At 35.8% G+C, this 20,907-nt stretch overlaps 1 protein-coding gene across 4 annotated transcripts in view; it reads left to right on the top strand.

Annotated features, from left to right (window-relative positions):
• The window catches only part of SESTD1 (SEC14 and spectrin domain containing 1), a 58,911-nt gene that overhangs the window by 20,848 nt on the left and 17,156 nt on the right, over positions 1-20,907 (top strand). For all 4 annotated transcript variants that reach the window (XM_030486687.1, XM_030486686.1, XM_030486685.1 and 1 more), the window contains 6 exons: positions 1,027-1,117; positions 3,131-3,244; positions 14,840-14,953; positions 17,079-17,176; positions 17,568-17,623; positions 20,064-20,275. In XM_030486687.1, coding sequence (XP_030342547.1) covers positions 1,027-1,117; positions 3,131-3,244; positions 14,840-14,953; positions 17,079-17,176; positions 17,568-17,623; positions 20,064-20,275 — 685 coding nt within the window. The remainder of the gene's footprint in view (positions 1-1,026; positions 1,118-3,130; positions 3,245-14,839; positions 14,954-17,078; positions 17,177-17,567; positions 17,624-20,063; positions 20,276-20,907) is intronic.

Consider the following 20,907-nt stretch of genomic DNA (forward strand, 5'->3'; position numbering starts at 1 on the left):
CAAAACTTTAGTTATAAGTGTTTATAGTGTCTTGGGTAAAATTTCTTTCATGTGTGTGAACCTCTCCTAAAACTTCAGACTGTTATGCCTGCCTTTGATGCTATTTAAAATTCTTGGGTTCTGAAGAGGTCTCTTCAAAATCCAACAAAAATGGCTACATTATGCTATAATCTGTGCATACTAAAATTTGCTTCCTTAGTTGTGTTGTCTGTATTGTGGCTCAGATGACAGAGTGTCTGGGTTTTCTCTTAGTTTTAGTTTTGTGGGTTGTTTTTTTTCCCCTTGTTTTTTTCTTTGGGGTGGGGTTTTTTTTCGGGGGTTTTTTTTTTTTTTTTTCTTTGTTTTAGTTCAGCTTTCGTACAAAATTTGTTTGGCTGAACTTTTCAGAGGTGGTAGCTCAGTTTTGAATTCGGTTGTTTGAGCCTTTTGGGGGTTTTTTAGTAGGTTTAGTAGCGGAGAAGGGCAGATGCTGATACTGCTAGATTCCAGTGAGCCTAACAAAGCCATGTCTCAAGATGCTATTGTAACACTAGTGATCTTGTTCTTAAAAATAGTAATGTGCTTTTTAAGTTCATTATGATTAAACCTTGCATGCATAAAGCGTGAATGTTCAGAAGGCTTCTAGAAAAATTGTGTCTTAGAGGCTCCTTAAAACCAAAAGCATGTATGGATTGTTGGCAGCCAACTTTGTAATTATTTTTCATAAATAGACTAGTAAGATGCCTTTTTCTTTCTTTTTTTTCAATTCCAAGATAAATTTGTCTTCCACCTGTAGCTGACGAAACTCAAACATTAGATAACAGTTATCTTTCTCAGTATGAAACATAATGCTTATTGTTACATGCAAGTTGCTTTGGTTTTTGTAAGCTCATAAGATCAGAGAAATGGTTTGGGCTTGTAATTGCAGATTTGGGTACTAAAGATTATGAAATGCTGTTCTACCTCATGTAAATGTCAAGGGTTTTTAGTTCCTTATAACTTTGTCAGATGAAAATTTTTTTTTCCTAAGTGTTTTTCTTCTTTTAGTGAGAAGTGTAAAGCTAGAGGATTTACTGTGATAGTGGATGGCAGAAAATCACAGTGGAACGTGGTTAAGACAGTTGTGTTAATGCTACAGGTAAATAAATTTTTTTACCGATTAATTTTATAGTTTTGAACCCAATAGCTGTGTTGCTGTAGATGCAATAATTTCTTTATTGAGAAATAGACGATTTCTAGCCTTTTGAAATTACGAATTGCGGTGCTATGATAGTTCAGTATGGGAAGAAACTGTCTGAAAAGTGGATGATAGGCCTCGCTCAAGTGAGGGATAAATTCATTACATGCTGCGAACACACAATTGTAGGCCTTCTAAAACAGAGTTTTAGTTAAAACACAGAAATATGCTCCTGGCATTGTTTACTGTGAGTAGTAGGAATGTCTGCAGGGCAACAATTCACGCTGGTAGTGCAGCTGAGCAGGTTCTGATGCAATATATTGTACTACTTGGTTTTCATTGGAGTTCACTGTAGTCGATTTTATGGTGTGTAGTAGTCCCAGTCACAAATAATATTCTGGATGTTATACAAAGTAGGAGAAGGAAAAAAAAAATTGCCAATTCCCAAGTAAAGAAATTGACAACAATTTATTATTTTAGCTTTTCAGAATGATGGGGTTACAATAAAGTCTGCTAAACAGTATAGGTTATTTTCTGGTGTCAGTGGTAAAAAAGAATGCACGATACAGCACTTTGAAGAGGGAATTTTGACTACTGCCTTGCTTTCTGCACAGATGACTTCTCTTTACCAGAGCAGTTTTCCTCTCAGGCTTAGATGAAGCCTCAAAGTATGTCAAATATGAATAATTTCACTTTATTGTCATTGTGGCTTATTGTTGCTCCTGGGTTTTTAAGTCTGTTTCAGGGTGTCTTTCACCTATTCTTAAATAAGATGTCATTCCTATTAATAGAGTAATTGGATGCACTATATTCTGATTATGATCCCAACTGAGCTTTCACTTCAGCCAATGTGCAGTTGTGGCATTTAGTGGGAACTTCAGATAGTGGTGAAGGTAGCTATTTGCCCATGCTCAAATTTTACTGGCTTCCTGTCGGCATACTTCCTGCCAGTGTGAAGCCTGCAGAAAGGTAAGTTGCACATCTGTATCTTTAATTTGAGAAGGAAGCAATGAAGAAGACTTTCTGATGTAAACTAATCACTAGTGCAGACCACTTGAGATTTCTCTCTGCTTGGACACACATAGTTCTCAAAGGTGCTTGTTGGTCATCGGTTTGTGTTAAATATTTTGTCTATTTTTAAATAGTTTTTGTATATTCATTAAAATGATGTAAGAATGAAATATCTTCTTTTTTTTTCATTACTGTGATTTGAGTTGGGTGTACCTAACTTTTTCAGAATTATATTTTTGTAAATAAAATAAGGCATTGAAGAGAAATCCCATGGACTGTGTCACTTTTATGTCAGTACTGTAATTATCTAAGTGTTGCTTATTGCTGTAGCTGATGACATGAGAGTAATCAAGAGTCTCTATTCCTTCATCTACATTCAGTGTGACAACTTAAAATCAACTTGGTAGATGAAATTATTGTTGTAGGCAGAGGAATGTTTTCTTTGTAATACTCCTATGAATTAGTATTAAGCCCTTTCATTCTAGTCTAAGCAGTACATGCTAGAGAATTACAGGATATAATCTTGTCATGTGATTTAATAACTAAGTATACAATTCTTTTCTAACTTCATAATTACTATTTCATTCTGCATAGTAGATTATGTAGGTAGAAAGCTTTGTTGTCCTTAACGTTTTTTCTTTTTAAGAAAATGCTGTAAATTAAGTCTAGCCAATAACTCATGTTTTCCTATACTGATGTAGCACAGACTAATGCTTAGGCCTCAGGACTGGGAGTAAAGAGATTAGATTTTCTTTCAGTTTTAACACAATTTTGCTATGAAATTTAGTGCAATCTACTACAAAGCAGGATGGAGGCAACATGTGAGGCAGGTGCAGCAGACTTAATTTACAGACAGAAATTAAGCTAAGTTCTTGAATAGATGATGGCATGTAAGTGGAATTCAGTTCTGTGGTAAGTGAAGGTTTAATCTTGAATGTTTTACTTTTTTCATTTGTTTTCCAGAACGTTGTTCCAGCTGAGGTATCACTTGTTTGTGTAGTAAAGCCAGATGAATTTTGGGATAAGAAGGTTACGCATTTCTGTTTTTGGAAAGAAAAAGATCGACTTGGCTTTGAGGTATGTAGAATGTCTGTCTGTTTCAGTCAGATATACCATTTCTGGGATACTGGAGTAATTGGATGAAAATTAATGTCTCTCTTAAAAGTAGTTATATTCCAGATGCTTTGTGGATATCCTTAACAAACCACGGTGGCATTTTAACTTTTTCCTTCTTTAATAAGAATATTAAATGAAGTAGCTCTCAAATTACAGAAGTGTGGCATTTTTCTTTGCTCAGCAAGAGGATAAAGCTTTTTGATGTATATTATGTACGTGCTGAGTAAGAAACCTTTGTATAGGCTTTAGCATGAGTATTTTTCAAGACTCTTCTGTGGCGGACTGTAGAGATGCATGTGGTATGGTGTTGCTAAATCAGTAGGAACCATTTTGAAGATCATCTTGTTGTTGCATGCATCTTCTCTTTTTTAGTTCTTTGACATTAGTAACAATGGTTATAGGTCCCTTCAGTTTGCCAAATAGAAGCTGATACTGTTCTTAGCTTGTGGGGCTGAGTGTGTACAAGAGATTACACTCTAATGTTAGCAGTTCCATTCTTATATCTTTTGGAGAGGTTAATGGAAACCTCGATTTTTCACTATTTTCAGAAAATTATCAGTATCATCAATCTTTCCAATCATTTTTGAAGTTTATCTGTAGTTTGACCTACAGCAGGCTTGCCGTCCTCATCAAATGCTAAAATATCTACATATTTTGTACAATAAAGCTCTTAGAGATTGAATAGAAAAGCATTTTGCAGCCTTGTCCAATGCAGTGTAATTCTTTCTGATGGTAAGATTATAACATTCTTGCATACTCCTGTAGAAAATCTAGTTCAGGGAAAATGAGAATTGGAAGGTGGCAGCTGAAAAGTTATATAACTGCTAAGTAATATAAACCTAAAAACATCCAGATATAATGCTGTTAATTCATATGAATTTTGTCTAAAGTTCTGTATCACATTTTACCTAAAATAGATGGTTTAATTTTTGGAAACAATTCCTGCATGTGGAAGTGCTTGAAGAAGTGGGGGGGTAAAGGGTAATATTCCTATTTTCAATCAAATGATGAAACCTTTTTGCTATTTTTTTTTTTTTATTTTTTTTATCTGCCTTAAGATTCCTTTTATTACATCATTTTTTGTAATCTGCTTTAGAGTCCTGTAAGTAAGGATATCCTGCACGTTTGCCTTCAGGTTGTTTATCTTGCAAATGAATATCGTATTTTCTTTTTGAGTAGTTCTTTAAATTCAGATTTGAAAAGTAGCCTAAGTTCAGCATAGCAATCCAAAGAATCTCTGAATAGCCACTTGTGTGTTTGAAAGTCTGCAGCCAGCAAGATATTCACTAATAAAGGTGCTGAAGTGCCTGAAATTTTGCTGCTGTTGGTTCCAACTACGATAATCTTGTGACTTGCATTACCGTTTAAAGTCTTGGGTTTCACAGATGTCTGTCTGTCCCTTCACCTGAATCCCTTGAGGGGATTGGTAGGGAGGTGTGTTTAAAGTATATTTCATTTTGAAGTTCAGCATGTAGCAGCTGAGTCATAGCTTCTTTAATAAACACGAGTATGGTGGTGTCCACCTTTTATAAACTAGCCTATTGTTTATCTTATCACCAAGATGAGAATTAAAAAAGAGAGTGACCAACCATTTGTACTCAAAAGGATGATTTAAGAGCTTGCGTTTAGAAAGTGACTTAAGTTTGCAATATTCAGTTTTACACAGATGCTTTCCGGACATAAGATAAACACCAAAATCCGGAAAGTGGCAGTAATAAAGGCGAATCCCCATCTTTAGCGTTCTCTACTCTGATTTAGGCTTTCTTTTCCCATCTGCACACCTGTAAATACAGTCCTTGGACAAGTTCGGGAAGCCTTTGAATTTTACACAGTGGTTGTTACTGTATACATCACGTTATTGCTAGGTTGGAAATTAATCCTCTAGAAGATTCTTCTTGGATTTTTCTTTAATATGAGTCAGCTAGAATCTATTTCTAGACAAATAAGCAGGAAGCCTACAGAAAATCTGTTAACAAAGCAGGGATAATTTTACATGGCTATGATAATAGAAGGATACTTTTGTTTGACTTTAAGGATTGGCTAAGAGTCATTAAATGATAATTCTGTAATGAAATTTAGTAAGCTTGGTAATTCTATGAATCATGTTCTGTGCCAACGATGATGTTGGCATTGTTGGCATAGAATATTGGAGTTGTGTAACTAAACCTTTTGGTTTCTGTTTCTAAACCACTTTTTTCATTACTGAACCATAAACACTTCTCCCTGACCTTAAATTTTGGTTTAAGATTCTCTTAAATGAATAGTTCTGAAGTTTTAGGAATAAGAAAATAATTCAAGATTAGAGATGTTTCATGCAAACATATATCAAAATGTGTCAGGTGTAAGAGAAGTAGTCAGTGAGATATCGTTTTACAAGAAAAATAATCATAGCATTAAAACACAGCAGCTGCTTCCTAGGCAGGAGGAAAATTTCAGGTTTATTCCCTAACGCCTCCTTGTATCTTGGCTTGATGCGTGGGCAGATGCAGTTTGTGTGAGTAGAGGATAACAGATAGTTGCTGAATTCTCATCATAGAATCAGAGAATAAACTAGGTCGGACAGGTCCTTTAAGATCATCAAGTCCAACCATTACTCCAGGACTGCCAAGACCACCACTAAACCATATCGCTGAGGGCCTTATCTACACAGTTTTTGAACACTTCAGGGACAGTGATTCTGCCACTTCCCTGGGCAGCCTGTTCCAATACCTGATCACCCTCTTGGTGAAGAAATCTTTCCTAATATCCGATCTAAACCTCCCCAGTGCAGCTTGAGACTGTTACCTCTTGTCCTGTCACTTGTTACTTGGGAGAAGAGACCGACCCCCACCTCACTACAACCTCCTTTCATGTAGTTGTAGAGAGCGATAGGGTCCCCCCTGAGCCTTCTCTTCTCCAGACTAAACACCCCCCAAGTCCCTCAGCTGCTCCTCATCACACTTGTGCTCCAGACCCTTCAGCAGCTTTTTTGCCCTTTTCTGGACCCCCTCCAGCACCTCAATGTCTCTCTTGTAGTGAGGGGCACAGAACTGGACACAGGATTCGAGGTGCGGCCTCACCAGTGCCCAGTACAGGGGGATGATCACTGCCCTGGCCCTGCTGCCACACTGTTGCTGATACAGGCCAGAATGCTGTTGGCTTTCTTGGCTGCCTGGGCACAAGCTGGCTTATGTTCAGCTCTCTCAATCAGTACCCCTAGGCCCTTTTCCAGCCGCTCTTCCCCAAGCCTGTACCGTTGCAGGGGGTTGTTGTGGCCCAAATGCAGGACACAGCACTTGGCCTTACTGAACCTCATACAACTGGCCACAGCCCATCCATCCATCCTGTCCAGATCCCTCTCTGCAGAGCCTTCCTATCCTTCAGCTGATCAACACTCCCAGCCAACTTGGTACAGAGTTGCTATAGATGTTTCTAAAGAGACTGTGTGATACCACCCTAGCTTTTCCTTGTATCTTGCACTTTCTTGGAGGTTGGTTTGTTTGGTTTTTTTTTTTGGTGGTGGTTTTTTTTTTTTTTTTTTTGTAAATGTGCAATAGCTCATATTCTTAAATGGTATTCTTCATTAAAGGATGGGGGAAGCTGAGAGGACAGTAGCAAAAGTCTTGTGCTTTCCTAGGTAATGAAGAATCACCCTTGTCATTAGGCAACCCTTTGTTCTTGACCGTTTGTTAACTCTTGGTTACCTATTACTTGGTTGCGATTAGGAAAACTGACTCAATAAAAATGACCCAACTTCTCTGCACTCAGAATAATATTTGAGACAGTAGTATGTCTTTGTTCTATTCCTGATATGAGTACAGGGCACTGATGAGGCTATAGAAACCTCTACCTCATGCACTCATCTACAGCTGCATAATTGTATATTAGTGGCACTAAAAAGAAAGCAACACCCAACTTGTGTTTTGGATCATGTGTTAGATTTGCATAACTATTAGGATAATCCAAGATTGCTTTCACATCAATAAAATAAATACAATCTAAAAATTTAAATGAAAATATGAAATGTCTTTATTCACTTGAGTGTAATTTTACACATGTGAAGTAAATGCTATGTACCTGTAATACAGTGGGGCATCATACCTATTTCCTGCTACCTGATCTACTTTTAATACCTTGCTTAATACTGCCATGTGAAGCCATTAAGCACAATGCCTTCCTTTCTGTTCAAAGACAGAGATCCTCTGCTTCAGAGTGAGATGTGGTGATGATGAGTTGCAAAGCAATGAAAGTAAATGTGGGAACGTAGATCAAAAGGCTGCTGGGTGGATAAGTATAAAGAAGTGGGCTGATTCAGCTGGGTAAAAGTGCATATCCTTATTCCTGGTTAGTATTAGTGTTGATTTTGGACCTGCCTCAGGTCAGTTCCCATTCATCCTTCAGCAGAGCTTTCCTCTGTCCCTTTATTCCTCCCTAAAATGCTTATTAGCAACCAGTTCATGTGTTAATTGAAGCTGTTTTTTCTGGTCCTGTGCCCATGCGTCATAACAGGAGAGCTGTCTTAACTGTTTCAAGGGTGTCTTTCAGCTGAAATCTTGTGTATGTTACACTGTAATACTTAATACTGTTAATGTTTTTAAATGAATGAAGAACAGGGTTTGAATATAAAAATTTCTAATTCTGTTATGAAGGGCTGGGAGGTGTTGCTTTTTGCTTTTTAGTTAATGTACTCTACATAGTGATGTGCATAGCATGTTGTATTTAATTGTGACATTTTCATATGAACTGGAAGAAAACATGTAACTGGCAGAAAACATGTAACTGGAAGAAAATAAAGTGTACCATAAAAGTGGAAGAAATGTACAAGTTTGTACAAAATGTAATATTGCCTACAGACTGACTTTTTTTTGTGTGTGTGTGTATGCCATTCATTTAAGCGACTGGGAGAAAAAATAATCTCTGAGCCTGGTTTAGGTATGAGACTAGTGCTTTGAAAATCAGTTTGCCAGGAGCAGGGAGGAAGAAAGTGTGCTTGCTGTTCTTACCCTTGTGGAAATCCTGGAGCAAAAATTGAAAGTTCACTTAGGATTGTGAAATAAGGTATCAAGGGCTTTAGAAAAAAGAAAAAAAGAAAGGAAAAAGATGGTGAACTAGTGTGAACTTATTGGAAAAATCAGAGTATATAGCAGAAGGATTCTGACAATCCTCAAGTACGAAGTCTGAGTAGTTCTAAATGCTTCATGCTTGCACGGTAGCAGCTAACAACTCTTAAGTCTGTAGTAATGGTGTCAGAAATTTATTATGATTGTATGTCAGCAGAATCTGCTCTGGAAAATCTCATGTCTCTCATGTCAAATCATCAATATACAGAGAGCACAGAAACCTAACAATCACATATTTCTGTGAAAATTTCCTGCATATTAGTCTGTTTATGGTCTGTGTACTTGCATATCAGAATTGCTTTGAAAGAAATAATAGCCTGCTGACTTGTCTTTTTCCATGTTAAGTAGCTGAAAAATAGCCAGTAAGATCTTGTCATTAGTTTAAAAGTGTTTAAGAAACTGTTTAAGAAAACATTTAGCAGAAATGCTAAATCTAATGTGATTAGACCACAATTTTTCGTATCAGTCCACAATTCAAAGAAAGTAACTCTTCTCTGTCTACCCATGTCAGTGGTACATACCCAGGTACTTATCTTCTCTAGACTAATGGTTTTTATTCTGGAAGTGATTAAACAACTGTCATGTAGTTATAGCAATCCTTAATCTTCCAAAATATGAAAACCCCCACCCCAAACTTAAATGTGCTTTTGTTGTTGTTGTTTGGTACTATTGAAAACATACTGTGGTCCAGAACTTTCCATCATGTTATTACAAGAGGTTTTTATACTGTTACTGTATTTTGAAATTAATTGTTGTTACTACATGTATCTTTATAGCTTATCTCTCAGTATTCTACTTGGAAATCCCTGATTTACCCTTTAACAACACTAATAAGCAGAGTATTGCTCCACAGAATGAATAACGCTCTATAGGAAGCCTTAATTTTTGTATCAGATCCTCCTGTCCAGTGTTTTAATACTGAGGCACCAAAATCTGTAGCTTTTATGGACTTTCCCCAAAATGCATACGGGAATTCCATTTTTTTTAATTAAAGATATGTTTATTTAAATACATCTCTCTTTTCATCTGCATGTCTTTGCAGCTGTTTTAGCACCGGAGGTGGTGGTCCTTTCTTTTAAAAACCTGTGCCAAATCAGAGAATTGTCTCTGTGGCGCTGGAGTATGCAAGCCTGTGTTTAGGTCATGTTCTAAATTCAGTCCTAAAGAAGGGTGTGTGCTGATTAATCTCTTCTCTGGGATGAAAAGAAGATAGTGTGCCTAATTATCATGAGCCCTGGAGGGGAAGGTGAATGAATGGGCAAAACTGTGAATGCTTGAAAGTGAGGCAGGTAGTTACTGGGGCGTAGAGTTGAATTTAGTGTATATCTAGTTTCTGCTAGCTGCTCTTAGGTTTCTAGCATGCCAGATTTCTGTGTGATACTGGCCACATAAATACTTATCTTGTGTTTCTTGATGTAATGTTAAAGTAAATTATCGTGTAGATTAGTGTTCCATATTAACAAATAACACTATCCTACTCAGTGTTTAATCAAACAAGCATTTCAAAAATGGATTGAAATAATATTTATCATCAAACAATAGGATTATTCTCCTTGGAAAGAGGAAGTCTTTGCTTTACGGTTCCATGGCAATGAATCACTGTCAGACCAGATATATGGGCAGCTATGTTTAGTCTGTTAAAAGTGCTGTAGTTATTCTTGAGTAAATCACCGGGGAAATAGTTCAGGTTATATTCAAGCTTTTGCAGCAGCTGAGTTTGCTGGAGAATAAGCACAGCTAACTTTCAAATAATAACAACACAACCCAAACCAAAAACTCCCCAAAACAACCACAAAAACAAACAAACAAAACCCCAAAACCTAATGCTGATTATGCTTTAGAAAACAACTAGTACTCAAGCATAATAATAAAAAGTTGCTGTTTTTCTGGCTACAGATACCGTCAGTGTAGGGTGAAAAATGAAGATAGGCATTCTTTGGTTTGGACTTCTGCACAGGCTGAAGTACAAACTTATTCTCGCAAATCTCTGCCTTGTGCGTTGAAGCTTTCCCTGTGTTTTTTCAAAGCTGTTTGGATATGTAAGCTGCTGGCATAACAAATCATCAAGAATCAAGCCACTGAGAAAACAGCTTTAATATTGAGCCCAAAGGACTTTATCAAAATTCAACATTTTATACATACCAACCAGACTGTGAGAGGGAAGAGCTATCTAGGCTTCTCAGTGTTCCTTGGCAGAACTTTTGGGAAATGAACAAAGCCACTTCTACTTATGCCCGTTTAAATTAAATTTGTCCAAAATTAGCAACCAGCGACCCGATAAGTATCGTCAGCTTTTAGCATGCTTCATTAATGTTCTTAAAAAAAAAAAAAAAGTTTAGGAATGACAGATTCTTACATTACAGTACTTAAATGAAAAAAGTATTAAATATTTTTATTCTAGTTTATTAAAATGAGTAAATGAGGCAGTGATACTCTTTTCGTATTGAGTAAATACCTTAATATACTCTTAGCTGCATTTGTAGTCAGTTGCATTGCAGTGTAACAAATTGGAACAGAACTTAAACATTTATATTATTATATGCATAAATGTTCTTCTTGTTAGTTGCATTTCTGTCACTTTCATAATGTCAGCTAATACAGCATATAATATGTGCATTCTATTATTATTAGATTTTTTTTTTTTTTCTAAAGAAGCAACTAATTTCATGCTAGCATTACTTGGTATCTGCATGATCATGAGGGTTACTTAAGACAAATGCGAAACTGTGGCATGTGTTGGTAATGTGCCTTCAGCCCATAGAAACTTCTCAGAAGTTTGGGCATACCTGGTAAGAATTCTTTACAGGGAACTGGGAACTTGGTCTGACTTTTTGGTTGTTTGATATTAGGTTGCTTGAAGTGTAAAAAAAAAAAAAAAGGGGGGGAGGGGGGGGAGAAAAAACGACAACAACAAAAAACCCCAAACAAGTCCCCCAAAACAGACTAACAAATTATAAGCAGAACAGACTAACAAATTATAAGCAGTATAGATGTATGTTTTTAATGAATTATTTTCTCCATTTTCATAAATGACTTTGTCAGGATTGGCTTTTTTATGTTCTGTGAAATTCAGTGTATTTTTATGTTTAGTGTTGTGTAAATGCCAGTTAGTAATTATTATTATTTTTTTTTTCTAAGAGATGGCACCAATTATTGTTTTAAACTAAATCTGATTTTTAGGACGTTTTTACTCCTGAGATTAAAAATAGGATTTAGTCCCCTTACAGTGCTTCTGTAACTATTTCCCAGTATAAAATTTTTGCTCTGATAATAGATGTAGAATATTACCATTCAGTTTTAGGTAACTTTCTTAATTTATCATGGAGATGGAATGTATTACTCATTGATGCTAAGCTATGAAGATTAATACAGACATTTTACTTCTCTCAGAAGATCATATGCTTAGATTTCACTTTTTTAAATTTTCTATTCTCAAGGGACATGTGTGTTCTTTTGAAAAATAACTGTTCCTTTTTTGATTCAGTAATGTGGCTGCTGTGGTGTTACTCACTTAAGAAAAAACTGCATTGTTACTTAAATTTTACACTATCCTGTCTTCCAATAGCTCCTGGGTTTGACTCTGAAATTTGTATTAAAGAGCTTTTTAATTTCTTCCCTCAAGAAAGAAAGTTCAGATGAATGTGTTTTAACATTTTGGGGGCATGTGTTCTATTGAATAACCAGAATTCCCCTCTGATCTTGATATCTGCTTCTTCATTGCAGATGATCAATGAAAATAATTGTAAAAAACAGCAAATGACATAGATCAGCCTTGTACAAACAGTATACAAAGCTCTTTTATTATGAAAGATAGGTGTTGATGGCACTGTTGCATGGGTCAAAATCATATTTCTAGAAAAAACAACTGTAGTCTCACTCCTGAGAGATAAGGGAATTTTGCAGTTGAAGCACAAGATTTTGCAGTACATGGGGTTAGTTTTTCTTGATAGTTTTTCAAAAGATTATTTTGATTTTATCAAAAATTTTTTTAAATCATCCCTAAATCATGTTTTTTCTTTGTCTCTTGGTGTATGTTCTTATGGCCTATTAATCTGTAGTAGCTGATGAAAATGGTATTCCAGAGTACTTTGGGGAGGCAAATTGTGCTTTTGACACCTAAAAATACCAACTTTACTAATTCAAAGCATAAGGGAGGGTTTTATATTAGCACTGCCACTAGTTTAGGTCTAGCATAAGAACAGTCAATGAAGAGTTCAAGAAAGAAACATTAAAAAAAACCAAAAAAAAAAAAAAAAAAAAAAAAACAAAAAAAAAAAAAAAAACAAAAGCAAAACAAAAACCAAACCTTCCCCCCCCCCCCCCCCCCAAAAAAAAAAAAACCTAGAGAATGAATGGGTTTGGAGCAATGTCTCAACTTACATCAAGGCTTACTTTTGAGGTGGAAGGGTTTTATTTTTCTAAATTTTTCTAATAAGGTGCAAAAAAAAATGTATGTTCTTTGACGAACCTCACTTTTAGGGTGATTTGGTTTTTTTTTCATCAGAGTATTATTTTCTCATATAGCTAATGTATCTATTACAGGCAGGTTTGGCTTTACAGGAGAAAAATGGTGCACATCTGTAAAGCACGTCCCTTGCCTGCTATTCTTCCTGAAGGACCTCAGTTTAAAAAAAAAAAAAAAAATGAGAAATAAGTGGTCTCAATGTAGTCCATCCTTCAGGCTATTTGTTATTTTTTAGAATTAGTATTTCAGTGATGTGAACCAGCTGCCCTAGTTACTTCAGTTTCCATACCAAAATATCCTGATTGAGTAAATTAATTTTTTCCTTTTTTATGAACTCTTAGAGGTGAAAAGAGAATTTATAAATGACCTAAAATATAAACGTGTGCCTAAAGAAGGAAGAAACAAAGACTTTATTTTTCATGGACCTAAAGTTATCTGGGGCTCAAGCTGGAAGAAACCGCAAGCTAATTCGTTTATGGCAGCTACCCAGAATACAGGAGAGTAGTCTATATTTACTGAATGTTGCTGGAAGATGTTCCTGTACATTAAATATTAGATCATTTGTTCAAACCACTTTGGATTCTTGAGTTGTAAGAGTTGAAAAATCAAAGAGCAATTCCAATTGGAAGGGACCTCAGGAGTTCTCTAGTCCAACTTCCTGCTCAAACCAGGATCATCTCTCAGATTAGAGGTATCTAGTCCAACTTCCTGCTCAGAGCAGGATCATCTATGAGATTAGACCAGGTTACTCAGGGCTGTATCCATTTGAAAAACTTCCAAGGATGGAGACAGGCAACTGACCAATGGTTGTTGTCTTGAATGGCTTTTGATTGGCTCAAAATCTGTCTTAGAAACATAGTATTTTGGTTAATGTTTTATTATATCAAGTTGGTTTAGAGGCCTAAACAGGTCTGAACTATCCTGAACTAGTGGAATACAAAACCTCTGAGGTAATTGTAAAGAGAAAACCTGTAAGTTTAGGATTGGTTTTCTGTCTTCCAGTGTCTGCAGGAACAAAGAGCTGGACTAGAAGTAGAAGGCTCTTTCCAGTTGGCTCATTCCAAATATTCTTGCCGCCTGTAAGAATACGTGCATGATCTGATGGGTTCTCAAAATTACCTTTTTTATTTTTATTTTTTCCTCTCTGCTTTCTGACTATGTATTGCTAACATGTCTTCTTCCATAGAGAATTCTATTTTTTCCACAGGAGTTACTCCAGGTTTAGCATATCATGCATAAAAGCAACCTGTGCTGCCAACTTTTGGTTTAGATTTATATGAATAAGGCTCAGCCAGGAGCCTCTAGAATGCAGAAATGAAGGGAAGAATTTCATCTTCTGACTAGCAGTGGACCTGTGTTTTCCTTCATATCCTGAGGAGTTGATGAACTGAATTTGTCTCCTTGGCAATTGACTCAGGCTTTTAAGATTTGAATTTGACTACTTCTAGAAAGAGTATGGTTGATCCAACTCTTCCGGTGCATGTTTGCACAATAAATGCAAGCACTTAACTTTTATGGCAAAAACTCACCTCTGGGACTGGAAGTATTGCAAGAGAGTGAAAAAATACTAAGTGCTTTGCAGTATAATATCCTGCTACTATATTCACTAAAAATAGATTGTGTGGTGTATGACTTGATCAAGAAGCATCATTTACCACCAAGAAAACAAATATCCAATAAACATTTATTTTTCTTGTGCAGTGCAGATGATGGCCTTACGGGTTTATGCAGGAGATATACACTGCATATAAAAAAAAATTATCTGTCTGATTTGGGCCCAGCTTAACTGCAACCAACCATACTTTATTTAAACATTTACCAGTTTAAAAAAAAAAAAAAGAAAAAAGAAAAAAAAAAAAAAGGTTGCTGTATCTGAATCACAGTACGATCTGCTCAGTACCTCTGGACACACTTAACACAATTTCTCTGTTACTTAGGGGAAAAATATAGTATTATTTACAAGTGTACCTAAAATTTCTTTTACTATTACAGGTTATTTTAGTATCTGCTAACAAGCTGACTCGATACATAGAACCATGCCAACTTACTGAAGACTTTGGAGGATCTCTCACCTATGACCATATGGATTGGTTGAATAAGAGGCTGGTTGGTTTTCTGGTTTTGTTGTTCCTTTTAAATATCTTGTTCTTGAGCCATGAAATTTTTGTGTAGGAACTGCTAAGTGTGTAGAAAGTTTGTATCTGTAGTAGTGCAGTTGAAATGCATGAATAATGCATGAATGATGACGACTAACACCGGATTTGCTCAAGGGTTAATGATGTAATCAATTTGTTGAACCAACAACTTCCTTAAGGAAGCTGTCCTATGAACCCTCACTCTAGAAGAGCCTGAGTGTATGGTATAGTCTGTACAAAGGGAAATTGTTTCGCTGCTGATAGGAGAAATCCAAAACAAGGAGGAAATACCTGGAACTCTGCAGATTTCCCTAGATTACCTCTTAGGCCTTGGTTTGTGTGGACTGAGAGCCAGGTTTTAAAGCTGTCCTACGCTAAAACCTTTGTTAGTGTAGTTTTCCCAGTAGATACAGAGACGCAGTAAATGTGTAGGAGCAAATCATTAAAAGAAATAAATCGTTGAAGCAACTGGTGGGGCATATAGCACTCCAGAATGTTTTTAAATCTATTATTCATCGATACTAGTCTTTTCAGTTACTTTAGTTTTCAAAACAATTTTAAATGAAGCAGTGTGTTCCTTTCCCCTGCAATCTATTCTTAAAATGTGTATCTCCGTCTAAGATTTCCAGGTTTGATTCTGGACTAGGAATACTCCACAGTATGTCCCAACCACAACTGCCCAGAGCCTTCAAACATACCTGGCAGCCAATTTCATAACAGTATTTCCCTCTCAAGAAATTTGAGGGCTTACACCATGTCTACCATAGGGTTTTTTTGCTGAATCTTGGCAAATTGTGTGTTCAGACCCAAGGGCAGAAAGAGCATCATCTGCTGTGCAGCTTTTTGCATGGTCTTTGCACAGCCTTTATGTGTGTGTGGATTGGGGCAAGGCAGCTTGCTTTTTCTCTGCCTGAAACTAAGAGCACCTGGACACAGGGGAGGGAAGGGAAATCTAGTATTTCATTGTCCTTTGTTTTTGTCTGGTATATGCAAATGTGGCTTCTACTCACTTATTCCTGCATTCATAAAATCTGTAAGGACAGTACTTCCACTGGGACTTTAGCTTTATATTGGGTTCAGACTACAGCTGAAAATTTCTTTCTCCTGTTTTTCCTCTCTTGCCTTGTTTCATTTGTTTTGTAAATTAACGAAGAACCTCCTCCATTGCAACTCCTGATTTCTGAAACTAGATAAGAGGGCAGAAAGGTTGTTTAAGGTATTAGCTGAAATACAGTTTACAACTGTTTAATACATTTTAATTCTACTGGGTTTTTCCCCTTTTGTAACAACTGAATTTATATTTCTTATAAATCGGCTTTTAAGAGCTGTCCACGTCAGATCCTTTTTAGTTTACCCTGAAACTTAAGTAGCCCTGAATAGGTTGAGAGGTTAATCTGCAGGCTATTGATTAATCACGTTTTAACACCAAAAAGACCTCAAAAGTTATTGTGCATGTCATTTATGGCATCTGGTCATGCTCAGTTCTGTTAAAAAACAAAACCAAAAAAATCAACCCTCAGAAGTCAGGTACAAAGGAATCATCTGAGGGGTACCCATTTGCTGGCTATACAGGCCTTGTTATCTGCAATCAGAAGACCCTATATTCAAAGAAACTGATGAGAGTATTTCTTTTTATATAATACATCTTTCTTTCTTTCTTCTTACTTATTCATTACAATTAGCCCATATTAGTAGTGATTAAAAGCTGCACTCTTCACGAAGTTGATTAATTTGTTCAAGCGAGCTATCAGATGCTTGCATAACGTGCCTTGATTCTCTAACATTATTCTTAAGATTTACTTACAGGTTTTGCAGAAGTCTCAAAATTTTCAGTATTTCAGATTTCAGTATTTCAGAATTCAGTCTATCTTCTTTGTATTCAGTGTAACATTTACTGTCTCCTTAGGGAATCTTGGTGCTTCTAAGTGTTCCTTGAACAAAACTTACTTTTTCTACTCTTTTTACCCTACCATCTGAATGTCGGGAAATAATTACACTGGGTAAAGATGAACTAGTGGATAAATTTGCTCTGATGCCTTCAATACTGCCACTTATATAATTTTAATTTCTTAAATTAAAACCTGACTCTTATTTAGGTATTTGAAAAGTTTACGAAAGAATCAACATCCTTACTGGATGAACTTGCTCTAATTAACAATGGAAGCGATAAAGGAACTCAACAAGAAAGAGAGAGGTGTGTGATTCACTTTTTGAAATCAGTGCTTTTGGATTATTTCATTGGAAATTCAAACAATATGAAAAATATGATATGCCTTAAATATTTTAAAATGTGTAAAGAAGTTCTGAAAGCTTGTAATGTAGACTACAAAATTCACCAGTGCGTGTGTAGATGGATGCTCATTTGGCTATTGACTACATGCAGCTGTACTTTGTTTTGATAGGAGTTGGAAAAGTGAGGGCTTTACTGGTTGAGGAGAGAAAACATAGTCTCATAACAGTGTCAGATAGCTCTGGCCTTAGTTAAAGTTTTTAGTGCAACTGTAATGCAAATTATTAATAATATGTTTGTTACTGTATTATTATGTTTATTATCATTAATAATGTGTTTTGTCCTTTTTTTCAAGATCAGTAGATTTGAACTTCCTTCCATCAGTTGACCCTGAGACGGTGTTGCAGACAGGTATAGTAAGTTGAAAAATGATAATGTTGGTCAATAAAGTAACATTTATTTTTGAGCTCTGAGTGAAAGCACAGAGGGTACAATAATTATCAATTAATGTCAGCTTTGTAGGGTTAAAAAAAAGTGTTAACAAATAAATGGAAGAAAATCCAAATGTATTTTAAATACAGGTTTTAGTAATGCTGCTAACATCTTTACAGTATTACCATAATTAACATGTTTAATTTTAAGAATACATTGTTTCTAGATGATGTCAATATGTTGGCCTTATAAAATGATCTCAGTGCCCACCAAATGCTTACAATATAGATAGCATTTTCTGACACAATTCTGATAATTTGCATCAGCCTAGTTTTGAGCTGACCATCTGTGAAAGTGAAGCACACAATCTTGTGACTCTTTGCTACTTAGACTCCTCCTTCAGCCTTAAATATTTTGTGGTTCTTTGATTGAAATGGGATTTTTTTACGCTCAATTTCTTACTGACAGTGAAGTATAATAGGCTGATTTGGACTAGAAATTTGTTGGAAGGTTTGTGCCTTTGTAGAATAGTAAGTAATGCATAGTGTTAAGGTGGTGATCAGAGTCTGAGTGCTCAGAATCCTTATCTTACAGCCTCCTACAAACCAGTGTGTGGATCACAGGTAACGTTTTCCAGAGAACTACTAGTTTTATATGCCCTATGTGTAAAACTAGTTTGTTTATATGTGGGATAATATTGTTAGAGTTAAGAGGTGAAACAATTGTTCCTTACTGTGGTCTTTAAAGTTTCTAAAATATGAAGTGTCTGTAGACACTGTCACTAGATTTTAGTCTAATTGTGTATCCTCCTCTAATGGTGAGGTTTTTGGTCAAAACAGCACATCAATTTTGTGTAAGCAGATGGTCCCCAAGAACATTACATTTTCTGTTTTCTTAATTATGGTATAAGGATTTTTTTTTTTAGTTATGAAATTTAATAACTTTAAATCATAGGAGTTCCTAAAAGGCAACCTTTATTTTTTTTTTTTTATTCAATATATTGAAAGTTTGAGAATAAAAAAAATTAAACAGAATGAAAACTCTCCCCAATTAAACTTTCATATCTCTTAAGAGTAAATATGGATAGACTGAGGTTTTCGATAAGGCTTGTCTTCCATAGTTACAAGTATTGTTGCTTTCACAAGCTCCAAATCTATATATAAAGTATAGTTCTTAGAATTTGAGAAGAATTTAGTTTGAAAAAAGGTTTTTTACCTTGAAAATGTTAATCCTTTACTGCTGAAACAATACCATAAAAATTCAAAATTATCCCAGTAGAACTATGACTTGTAAAAACTTTTAAATCTGCTTGCTCTGCAGCTATCTGTGCCTATCTGTGTAGCAGAATAAAAGATTAAATCTAAGATATTTATTTCCCTAGTATTTTGATTTTTTAAAGACATTCGTTTCATAATAATATATACTGAGTAATTTTAAGTTGCTTGCTGCAATCTCCAAAGCCCCGTGGCATTTTGATTGTCTAGATAATACCAGTTGAATTTAGACTCTATGTTTCTACATCTCCCTTGAGGTATTACAAATACTATTCTAATGGTACTTTTTCCTTTTGGTGAACTGACACGTTACCATTTTAAGACCTGCAGAACTGGTGACGTTGATTTTCACTTTTACACCACCATTTCTTTAGTGACCAAGCACAGTTTTATTTGCTAACTTGTTCATTGAGTGTTTGGGGAATAAATTGATGATCTAGGTTTTCTAGTAGTATGGTGTTTACATCCTGAAAACTTTACTACATCTTAACAATAACATTCTTCAGACAGTTTAAACAAAGGATTAAACAGTCAAAACATACTGTATTTGCGTATATGAAAGTGGTTACACTCTAGAGAGTCTGTGGTTAAGAGCACACAGAGAAACGTAAGAAAAGTAAGAAAAAAGTAATAATCAATATACTTAGTGTTCAGCTCCGCACTTTCTATGAGTTTTGTACTTCTTCAGAAAATCCTGACAGGTAACAGAGAGAGTGTATGCTCAGTTTGTTAGTGCTTCTGTCGTTTAATCTAAGAATATGAATTGAGAGAAGTATGTTGGATGCTACACAGTATTTTGAAGTAAATCAGAATACATACAGTTGTTTCAGACTCAGGATTATGTTTTGCAGTTTTTTCTTTACATTAATCAATGCTATGTCAATATGAGTGTTAGTTATGGTATCTCTTTTATATATCTGAAATACACCACATGATTTCAACCATATTTAATGACTGGTACAACCCCACAAAGTTTGGCCTATGCTCTGCATGTAGTTGTATCATTAAGTGTGCCCAATGCATGAAAGAGCATTAGCTGCAAAAATGTACCACTAGATGGTCTAAAAGCCAGCATGCTTATTAGTAACTTTTGTGCTTGTTTTTTTGAATCTAAATTAACCACATCATTATATGCATTCTTAAAGGTCATGAGTTACTATCTGAGTTACAACAGCGTCGATTCAATGGTTCAGATGGAGGGGTATCCTGGTCTCCAATGGATGATGAACTACTTGCTCAGCCACAGGTCATGAAGCTCCTAGATTCACTCAGAGAGCAGTATACCCGCTACCAGGAAGTTTGCAGACAACGTAGCAAGCGTACACAACTAGAGGAGGTTCAGCAGAAGGTAATGCAGGTAAGCTTGGCGTTGTTCTTGAATACTGTGAGGCAGAGTTTTGAGTTAAAAGTCCTAGACTGCATTTCCTACAAAAGTAAAGCTCTTGGAGGCAAGAGCTTCATGCTTCCTTTCACCCCTCAAACTGCAATGTGCTAGTTTTACTTGATGCTTTACATTGTGGCTACCACAGTGCTTTCCAAAGATTGTTGTTGTACATGGAGGTGATTCAGCCATCACGCTGAAGAACCTTCATGTTGTCCTTTTGTTGTATACTGTGGCACTGTACCACTGTGTTGTTAGAGATGCAAATACCTGACTTCTTAGCAAAGACAGGAACATTCATAAATGAGACGTTTTTGACTGTAATGTTGCTTGAGAGTTGGAAAACTTCCTCTGCCCATATTGTTTTAAGTTCCTGTTACTGAAGATATGCCGTTATTTATTCCTTTATTTGTCTAATGCTTGGTGTTTTAACTAGGTTAAAGTGCTTAAACTCTCTATTTCAAGGATGCCCTGACAAGAATGAATACGAATCATCTTAATCAATCGTGTGTTAAAAGGTCATAATGAATTGGTTTGATCCATTGGAAACAGGCATATAATTAGCATTTTCAACATTTTCTCAGCAATCTCAGTAGAGAAAAATCAAG

Source organism: Strigops habroptila, chromosome 5 (genome assembly GCF_004027225.2).
Source record: "Strigops habroptila isolate Jane chromosome 5, bStrHab1.2.pri, whole genome shotgun sequence".
In the NCBI taxonomy this organism is placed as follows: Eukaryota; Metazoa; Chordata; class Aves; order Psittaciformes; family Psittacidae; genus Strigops; species Strigops habroptila.